At 39.9% G+C, this 10,840-nt stretch overlaps 1 protein-coding gene across 2 annotated transcripts in view; it reads left to right on the top strand.

Moving 5' to 3' along the window:
• Positions 1-10,840, top strand: part of ARHGAP25 (Rho GTPase activating protein 25) — a 97,029-nt gene that overhangs the window by 78,460 nt on the left and 7,729 nt on the right. For both annotated transcript variants that reach the window (XM_003793449.3, XM_023515309.1), the window contains exons 6-9: positions 132-264; positions 3,505-3,578; positions 5,157-5,278; positions 6,093-6,289. In XM_003793449.3, the coding sequence (XP_003793497.2) occupies positions 132-264; positions 3,505-3,578; positions 5,157-5,278; positions 6,093-6,289 (526 nt within the window). The remainder of the gene's footprint in view (positions 1-131; positions 265-3,504; positions 3,579-5,156; positions 5,279-6,092; positions 6,290-10,840) is intronic.

Here is a 10,840-nt window from a genome sequence, read left to right as displayed (position 1 = left end):
TTGTTTGGCGGGTCCAGGCTGGGGATTCGAACCCGCCACCTTAGGTGTACGTGGCTGGCGCCTTAGCCGGTTGAGCTATAGGTGCCGAGCCAGAGTTTCCTTTTCTAAGAGCGTTGCTTACTTTCTTCCAGAGACACAGATGTGCACACCGTGGCCTCCCTGTTAAAGCTCTACCTCCGAGACCTCCCAGAGCCAGTGGTTCCCTGGGGCCAGTATGAAGGCTTCCTGCTCTGTGGGCAGCTCACGAACGCAGATGAGGCAAAGGTGTGTATCTCATTAGAGCTGGTTGCCCTGCTTCTGCAGAAGGTGATTGGTTTTCTGAACACTACTCTGGCAAGAGCAGTAGGTCAAGGCTTCTCACCATAACTTTTGGTGAGAAATAGTATCAAACTGAAACTTCCCTAGCAACAAAAGGCAAATGAAGTCAGTCACAGTGACTGGCAAAGGATAGCCTTCGAGGGATGAGATGATCCAGTAAAAGTTGGACCATAATCAAAAACCCCTGAGTCACATTAAATGTAATGAAATAAAAAAAGCTACTTCTGAGATTGTCAAGCACTGTGGCCTTGCAGAGACCTGCTGAGACGCAAGGACAGGATGACCAAACTGGAGGGCAGATGTGAGGTCAAATTGTTTAAGCTCTGCGGCGACCATGAGTGTCAGGCATGGTTGTTCAAGGACTGCACGTGTGGGGAAGAGGAAGGACAGGGAGATTTTTTTTGTTGTTTCTAGCTCCTAGGGGCTGTAGTCTGCAACATCATACTTATGAGAGGAGACCAGTTCGCCAGCAGGATTTTTCATCATAGAGGCCTTATAGTCAACAATCACCACACTGGAGTCACGGCAATAAACTGATCAACAGCCCCCTCCACCAAAAGAAAAAACTAAAAAAGAGAAGCAACTAACAACAGTAACACCTTCATTGATTTTAACTAAGATTTTCAAAACCAAATGATGCATGAATACATTTGTGTTGCACTTCTAATATTGGGGGGGGGTTTAATTCCTTCAAGTAGGTTGGTTTTTATCACAACTATGTTAAAAGCTCTTTGTAGCAAAGTGGTACAAAGAAAAACCTATAATGAAGACCTAGATTTAATTTTGATTTAGCCATTAGGCAAATTATGCATCATCTGTGAGATTCCATTTATTTACTTCCAGTGGTTCTTAACCTTTCTAATGCCACAATCCTTTAATACAGTTCCTCATATTGTGGTAACCCCACACATGAGGAGCTGTGTCTCAGTTCCTAAGACCATCAGAAATGTATGTTTTCCAATGGTCTTAGGCAACCCTTGTGAAAGGGGAAAGGGTCGTTCAACCTCCAAAGGGGTTGTGACCCACAGGTTGAGAACCGCTGACTTAGATCTATAGACCTTTCTATGCTGATGGAACTGTTGTATATCTGCATCGTCCAGTGTGGTAACCACTAGCTGCACATGGCTATTGGGCTTAGAATGTGGCTATTGCCCCTGAGGAGTGGAATTCTTAATTTTATTTCATTTTAATTTATTTAAATATAAGTGGCCACCAGTGGCAAAGTAACTGCTATATTGGCTAGCACACACTTAGAGAATTTTTATAATATCAACTATGCCCAGGATTATTCTGAGGGCCCAGGAGTATGACAGGTGAGTAGCTTTTTAAAAAATATTGGTATGAGGATAATTTTAGTCTCTTCTATTTGAGAATTTGTTATATATTCTGCTCTCCAGAATATACACTTTAAAAATGAAGGAAGAAATGGTGCCCCATGAGAAATCCCATCCTTTCTGGGAGTGGGGAGCCTCATGATTTGAGTAGATCCTGGCATGAAAGGAAAAGTGATTTGATTTAAAAAAAAAAGTGATTTGATATTTCAAAATTAGGAAAGGAAGAGACTAAGAACAGTATGGCTATGCTGTAGCTGTTACAGCTGTTTTCCTAACCAAGATTAGATTGCATGATCTGATGTAGGCTATTTTGTAGATAATTTATTTATTAATTAGAGAGGGAGAAAAGTCTGAATTTATATAAGTATATCAGCTCATTTGTGTGGAAGTAATAAAACTATGAAATAAGGTTTTAAAATCAGCTAAAAATAAAAGTGTTTCCATAGCATCTCATGCCTCAGCTGTAGGGAACGTAAAGAAAACACTTGGATGCCGTTGTGACTATAAGATTCCCTCCCGTGAACTTTCTCACTTCAGACCTGCTTCTCCCAGCTTTTCTCAATCTCAACTGTCTGAGAGTGTCCAGATCTACAGCAATGCATATCTGCAGCAGACAAAGGCACAAGGTCCTTCTCACTGGTGAAAATGTGGCAGAGGTGTAGCTGGGAGGGGTGAGGCTGTAGCAAATTTTGCAAAGAATGTGCTTGAGTCACATGAAGGGGGTAGATCTTGGCATGAGGCAGATACTCTACATAAGAAGGTCTAAGGTGCTGCCTATGGGTGGGCTGACAGGCTTGGAGGGCACATTTTCTCTAGAAGAGCACAGGTTTGTGAGGAGGTGCTCACGTTTGGGGAGCACCCACATGCCTGTGAACTTGTGTACTCTCATGGGCACGCCCTTGCAGTTGGCAATTACAGACCCTGTGGGCAGCTCTGGCTGAAATGAACAAAGAAAAGCTCTCTATCTTTTTTCTCCCCAGCACATGTGCTCTTTGAACAACCATGTGTGACACTCGTGGCCACTACAGAGCTTGAGCAGCCTGACCTCACACTTGTCCTCCAGTATAGGCAGCCTGTCCTTGCATCCCAGCAGGTCTGAGCAAGGCCACAGTGTTTGAGACTCTTCTCAGAAGTATCCTCAGGCCAGGTGCGGTGGCTCACTCCTGTAATCCTAGTACTCTGTGAAGGCAAGGTAGGAGGATCACTTGAGTTTAGGAGTTCCAGACCAACCTGATCAAGAGTGAGACCCAGTTACTACTAAAAATAGTAAAACCAGCTGGTCATGTTGGTATGCGTCTGTAGTCCCAGCTACTGGGAAGCTGAAAGAATTGCTTAAGCCCAGGAGTTTGAAGTTGCAGTGAGCTGTGATCAGCACTGCACTCCAGCCTAGGCAATAAATTGAGGTCTTATTTTTAAAACATAAATAAATAAATAAAGTATTCTCCCTTTCTTACTAGTCTTAAAGTGATTCTGAGATATTTATGGTCCAGTTCTTTATTGGATTATTACATCTCAAGCATTCATTAAGCAAACAATTAGTGCCTGAGTTGTCAGTCCTTGCTTGGGGTAGAGTAGGTTGGAGTTAGAAGTGGGATAGAGTGGCATAATTAAAGACAGACAAAAAATACACCTTACCCAAAACTACAACCCTCTCTATGCTATTTTTTACAATTTTTTGAAAATTTATAGTTTTTCGAAGTTAATTATTATTATTTTTCACCCACAAACTATAGGATCAGGAGTGATTGCCAAGGTGTTGTTTCTGCACCGATAACATTTGGGGATGTGAAGATAGTCTCATTGCGGGCAAGTGGGCAGGCTCATTTACTGGAGTTAAAAAATCTCTTCCCAGGCTCAGCAGGAGTTGATGAAGCAGCTCTCCATCCTTCCTCGTGATAACTATAGTCTCCTGAGCTACCTCTGCAGGTGAGAGTCCTCTGACATCAATGTTACAGCATTCAGCTGCCTCAGAGAGAAGTCTCTGGTTAGACAAGGAGGGGCTGTCTCTATAAACTCAGAGATTCTGTCTAGAACTTTGGAAGATCAATTCCATTCACACAGCACTGAGGTTAAGTTCCTGTTTTCACAAGATAATTCCAAGGATCCCTGGAAACAGGGTTTGCACACAGAATGAACATGTTCCTGTCTTCAGCCCTGCCTGGGAGTCCTGGGACACACAAGAGAACCTCAAATCCTTATATCTAGAATCACCTCCCATCTTGATGACTCTGAGCCATAATTTAGCTGAAGATACTCCTTCTGGGCCAGGCCCTTCTATCTTTCTCAGCCCTTTCTGAGGACCTGCTCTGGACCTTCCCTGTGGCAACATCTGGATGTGGACTGACTCAAATCTTGCTGGGTTGGGAATCAGGGTCTTGATTCCAGATCCAAATTTTGTCATTTATTATATTTTTAAAAAATGATTTGTTAAAGTTTTCAAATTATGAAGGTGATACTTGATTTGAAAACTGGAAAGTAAACTATAAATAAGAAATAAATGTACCTATAATCCCTACAATTCCCTCTCCCAGCAATAATCACTGTCAACATCAGGCATTTCCCCATTTGGATGTTTTCTCTTTGTGATAGATCTTTTCATTCAATATAAATATAGAAGAATAACCTTTTAAATATCAAATTGAAATTATACTATATACCTATATGAAAGTTATATCCTGTCTTTTTTGATTTAATGTTACAATGTAAGCATTTCCCTATGTTATAAAACAGGATTATCAATGACTCCATGATATTTCATAATGTTTCGTCATTTGGACACATCGCCATTTACGTGTATTTAATAATTTCTCTGTATTTGGAGTTTTATGTTGCTTCAATCTATTCATTTAAAAAATGGTTTTAGATAGAGTATTTAAAAATTCCCTACTGATCTGCTCAGGGTTTTTTTGTTGTTTTTGTTTTGTTACAGTGAATCTGAGAGCTCTTGATTCAAATGAGCAGAGAACATTCAAATTGTAGTGAACATTGTGTTAGTTATTGAGCACCTGCTAAAAATTAATGATGCTTGGTGCTCTAATCAGAGGATGAGAATAAGGAGGAGGCACCATGGATTCCTTGTGTCTGAGACCTTCTTACCAATAAAGGTTTCCTCCCTGGAGACTTGGGTGGGACAGGTGCTGAGAGCTGGGAAACAGGTCTGTAAGGCAAGACAAGGAGGCAACCAAATACCCATTTTGGTCCTTCCAGACTCCTCTGGGCTCCCAGAAATACCCAGGACCTGCCAGAAATACCCAGGACCTGCCTCCTGCTTGTGCGGTGCCCACTTAGCCCCCAGCAACTGTGCAGGCCCCTCCTGCTTTCTCTTCCTTTCTTGGTCCTGGGTATTTCAGGAATAAGCTAAAATCTTGAGGGCAGAGCAGGCTGGTCCCATTCCTGAGACCAGAAGGACAGTTGGGATCCAACCCTGAGTGCTTGTTGGTATCTTGAAGTGCTTCCCCCAACCACTTCCTGTTTTATACTATGCGGTTTCTTGGTGCCCTGCAGGTTCCTACATGAAATCCAGCTGAACTGTGCCGTTAACAAGATGAGTGTGGACAACCTGGCCACTGTGATTGGTGTGAATCTCATTAGGTCAAAGGTTGAGGACCCTGCAGTGATCATGAGAGGTATGGCTGGTCCTGTGGCAAGGCAGGTGCAGAGGAAGGAACAACAATTATGACATAGCCTCTGATGTTTGTGCACTGCTCTGCGGTCTGCCAAGCATTTTCAGCTGATTATCTCATCTGAATACCACAATAGCCCTGTGAGATAGGCGAGGTAGGAATTACAGCCATTTTTCGGATCACAGCAGAGGGGAGAGATCAAGGATTTGCCCAGGGGTCACACAGTACAACAGGCTAGCACCAAAATAGTTTGCTGGTGTTTCATGGTCCTTTATTACTTTTAAATACCCTTAGCTGGACAGAGCAAACCGGTATCATTTTATAAGCCAGTTCAAAAAAGTCTTCTTCTAAAGCTGTGTTGAGTAGGCTTCTGAAGTTGTCTTGACTCAATGAGCAAGACTCCTGGCATAGAGTACTAACATCTGCCATGGGGAGGGCAGTGAGCCTGGCACATATTTGCTGTGTCTATGAGAAAGCAGATGTCATATTGAGAACCACTTCAGAAGAGAAAGATGTCTTCTTTTTCTCTCCTGTTATATTTCCTGATCAAAAACTAATCTAGTGGACTATAGGCTGAAAATAACCATAGTAGCTCCCTATTTGACCCTACTCCCATATTCTTCTATTTCATCCCTTTAACCATAATCTCCTACCCTAGGCAATTAAAAAGGGTCCTGTGGGGAACAAAATGGGCCTCCCTTTGGGCCCTGTGGTTATAAAGCCAATTTTGGAGACATCCCCTGGGTGGAGACTCTGGAACTCTACCTATCTTTCATCCCATGCTTCAAAACTACAATTTTCTTTTTCTTTCTTTCAGGGACTCCTCAGATCCAAAGAGTGATGACTATGATGATCAGAGACCATGAAGTTCTCTTCCCCAAGTCCAAGGATGCACCCTTGTCACCCCCAGCCCCTCAAAATGACCCCAAGAAACCTCCAGTGCCCCGAAGTTCTGTGGGCTGGGATGCCACTGAAGACCCCCCAATTTCTAGAACAGACAGCCTCAGCAGCATGGTAAGATGTGGACAGCCTTCCTGCTTCCATCAGGTCCTCCTTTGGTCTGAGCCATTCCACGTGAGAGCTGCTCCAGAGTGGCCATTTGGGGAGTCTGGGGTGATGTGGTAGCGGTAGGTACAGCTGGTGCAGACCCATCTGAACACATCTTGAAAGCTTGAATTCTTTCAAAATCTAGTCCCTCTTAGCATCCTGGAGGTAGGTTGGTGACAGGTTTGCTAAATGCCCAATGACTGAGCTGTGAGAATTCTTCCTGAAGCTCACTCTGAAAGAGAAACCTTTTCAAATGTAGTCCAGAGAAGTTCAATGGAAAAAGATTAGACCCCATTATAAATGTTCTGGTGAGAGTTGCTGAAAATTCCTGGTGACAGTCCAGAGAAAACTGGTTTCCTGCTAATGCATGAAACGTGATTCTTTTCTCAGAGTATGTGGTGTGTTTGTGTAATATTTCTCATTCCCTGATAAGCTGTCTCAGCAATGTCAGCCCCCTTGTTTGTACTAAAGGGTGGGAGCTCACGTTCCCAATGTCCAAAAATTGTACTGTTTCCGAAATGTAGACTTTTTGAGAGCAATAATTTACAAAGGTCATAGATATTTATGTATTTATAGGAACAAATATTTTTTAAAAGAACATGTGAACTTTACATGGCAGCTTGATCTTTATGTGTGGCCAAGAAATGAATTTAAGATTTCTGGTTGACCAGATTATTTACCCATCATGCTATAAATCTTTTTTTATTATTATTTTAATTTTTAAAATTTTTTTATTAAATCATAACTTTGTACATTGAGGCATTTATGGGGTTCGGGGTACTGCTTCTATATACAATGTGAAATGCTTACATTGAACTAAGTAACACATCCATCACAATTATACTCATTTCTTAATAGTTTTGAAATATACCAAAACAAAATGCACATTAGGTGAGGTCCCCCCCAATACCTTCCCTCCTCCCATATTCCCCTTCCCCTCCCCTCTCTCTCCTCTTCCCTTCTATTTTCTGGACTATAGTTATGTTTTGCCATTCGTATGAGTGTATAGTATAGGTGGTTAGATATTGATTTCATAGTAGTATTGAGTACAATGGATATTTTTTTTCCATTCTTGAGATACTTTACTAAGAAGAATATGTTCCAGCTTCATCCAAGTGAACATGAAAGATGTGAAGGCTCCATCTTTTTATGGCTGCATAGTATTCCATGGTGTACATATACCACAATTTGTTAATCCATTCATGAGTAGATGGGCACTTGGGCTATTTCCATGTCTTGACTATTATGAATTGGGCTGCAATAAACATTCAGGTGCAAATGTCTTTGTGGTGAAATAATTTTTGATCATCTGGGTATATACCTAGTAGAGGAATTGCAGAATTGAATGGTAGGTCTACTTTTAGTTCCTTGAGTGTTCTCCAAACTTCTTTCCAAAATGGTTGTATTAGCTTGCAGTTCCACCAGCAGTGTAGAAACGTTCCCTACTCTCTGCATCCACACCAACATCTATAGTATTGGGATTTTTTGATTTGGGCTAATCTTACTGGAGTTAGATGATACCTGAAAGTGGTTTTGATTTGCATTTCTCTGATGATTAAGAATGATGAGCCATCACCTGTCTTCAACAGAGAAGTTTCTGTTCAAGTCTCTTGCCCACATAGAAATAGGGTTATTTATTCTTTTCTTATTGATTAGTTTGAGTTCTCTGTAGATTCTAGTTATCAACTAGTTAGCAGAAGCATAACCTGCAAAAATCTTCTCCCATTCTGAAGGTTATCTGTTTGCTTTACTTACTGTGCTCTTGGCTGTGCAAAAGCTTTTTTGTTTGATCAGATCCCAGTAATGTATTTTTGGTGTTGCTTCAATTGCCCAGGGGGTACTACTCATTAAATAATTCTCCCAGGCAGATTTTGTCAAGTGTTTTCCCTACACTGTCTTCTAGTATTTTTATAGTTTCATGTCTTAATTTTAAATCTTTTATCCAGTGAGAATCAATTTTTGTTAATGGTGAAAAGTGGGGGTCCAGTTTCAGTCTTCTACAGGTTGCCAGCCAGTTTACCCAGCACCATTTGTTAAATAGGGAGTTTTTCCCCCACTGAACATTTTTGATAGGCTTGTCGAAGATCAAATGACAATAAGTAGCTGGGTTCATCTCTTGGTTCTCTATTCTGATCCATGAATCTACTGCTCTGTTTTTGTGCCAGTACCATGCTATTTTGAGCACTATAGATTTATAGTATAGCCTGAAGTCTGGTAACGTGATACTTCCTGATTTGTTCTTATTTCTGAGTAATGTATTTGCTATTCGAGGTTTTTTCTGATTCCATATAAAATGAAGTACTATTTTTTCAAGTTCTTTGAAGTATGATAATGGTGCTTTAATAGGGATTACATTAAATCTGTAGATTGCTTTGGGTAGTATGGACATTTTAACAATGTTGTTTCTTCCCAGCCATGAGCATGGTATGTTTTTCCATTTGTTAACATCTCCAGCTATTTCTTTTCTCAGAGTTTCATAGTTCTCTTTATAGAAATCTTTCACTTCCTTTGTTAGGTAAATTCCCAGATATTTCATCTTCTTTGCACTCTTGTAAAAGGAATAGAGTCCTTGACTATATTTTCAGCTTGACTATTGTTGGCATATATAAAAGCTACTGACTGTAAGTATTGATTTTGTATCCTGAGATACTTCTGTATTCTTGATCACTTCTAAGAGTTTTGAAGTTGAGTCCCTAGGATTTTCCAGGTATAGGACCATGTCAGCAGTGAAGAGTGAGAGTTTGATCTTCTCTGACCCTATTTGGATACCCTGGATTGCCTTCTCTTCTCTGGATTGCTAAGACTTCCATTACTATGTTGAAGAGCAATGGAGACAATGGGCATCCTTGTCTCATTCCTGATCTGAGTGGAAATGTTTTCAGTTTTTACACCATTCAATATGATACTGGCTGTGGGTTTGCTGTAGATAGCCTCTATTGGTTTAAGAAATGTCCTTTCTATGCCTATTTTCTTAAGTGTTCTGATCGTGAAAGGATGCTGGATATTATCAAAGGCTTTTTCTGCGTCAATTGAGAGAATCATATGGTCTTTGTTTTTTATTTTATTGATGTGATGTATTATATTTATAGATTTGCATATGTTGAACCAACCCTGTAACCTTGGAATAAAACCAATGTGATCATAGTGTATAATTTTTTTGATATGTTGTTGAATTCTGTTTGCTAAGATCTTATTCAATATTTTTGCATCAGTATTTATTAATGATATTGGTCTATAATTTTCTTTCTTTGTTGGATCCTTTCCTGGTTTGGGTATCAGGGTGATACTTGCCTCATAGAATGTGTTGGGAAGTATTCCTTCTTTTTCTAAGCTTTGAAAAACGTTGTATAAGATAGGTACTAGTTCCTCTTGAAAGGTTTGATAGAATTCAGTTGTGAAGCCATCTGGTCCTGGACTTTTCTTTTTTGGGAGATTTTATATTGTTGATGCTATTTCAGTGGTTGATACAGGTCTATTCAAGTTTTCTAATTCTTTCTGGTTGAGTCTGGGAAGGTGGCATGCTTCCAAGTATTGGTCCATTTCCTTTAGATTTTCATATTTCTGGGAATAGAGATTTTTGTAGTAATTATTGAGAATTTTTTGAATTCTGAAATGTCTGTTATTATTTCTCCTTTATCGTTTCTGATAGACGATAATAGAGATTTTACTTTTCTATTTCTGGTTAGGTTGGCCAAAGGTTTATCAGTTTTGTTAATCTTTTTAAAAACCAACTTTTTGTTTCATTGATCTTCTGAATGATTCTTTTGTTTTTAATTTCATTTAATTCTTCCCTAATTTTGGTTATTTCTTTTCTTCTGCTGGGTTTGGGGTTACTATGTTCTTCCTTTTCCAGTTGCTTGAGATGATCCATTAGATTGCTGGCTTCCTCTCTTTCTGTTTTCTTGATGAAGGCTTCCAATGCTATAAATTTCCCTCTTAGGACTGCCTTTGCAGTATCCCACCAGTTTTGATAATTTGTGTCTTTATTATCATTTTGTTCCAAAAACTTGGTGATTTCCTTCTTAATCTTGTCTTTGACCCAGCTATCATTCAGCCTAAGATTATTTAGTTTCCATGACTTTGTTTGAGTATGAGGATTCCTATTGCTTTTGAGTTGAACTTTTATTCCATGGTGGTCCGAGAAGATACAAGGAATAATTTCTACACTTTTAAATTTGCTGAGATTAGACTTGTGTCCTAGGATATGATCTATTTTGGAGGATGACCTGTGGGCTGATGAGAAGAATATATGTTCAGTTTTATTAGGGTGAAATGTTCTGTAGAGTCCATTTGTTCTAGGGTCAGGTTTAAGTCTAATATTTCTTTGTTTAGTTTCTGGAGGATCTGTCCAAAACTGTCAAAGGGGTGTTAAAATCTCCAACTATTATAGTGCAGGAAGATATCAAGTTGTTCGTATCCATTAGGATCTACTTTATGAATTGAGGAGCATTCTGGTAGGGTGCATAAATGTTAATTATCAAAATCTCTTCATGTTGGGTGTTTCTCTTGACAAATATG

Source organism: Otolemur garnettii, unplaced genomic scaffold (assembly GCF_000181295.1).
Source record: "Otolemur garnettii isolate 467f Iridium unplaced genomic scaffold, OtoGar3 scaffold00068, whole genome shotgun sequence".
NCBI lineage: Eukaryota > Metazoa > Chordata > Mammalia > Primates > Galagidae > Otolemur > Otolemur garnettii.
This window is presented reverse-complemented; position numbering and strand designations above follow the sequence as displayed.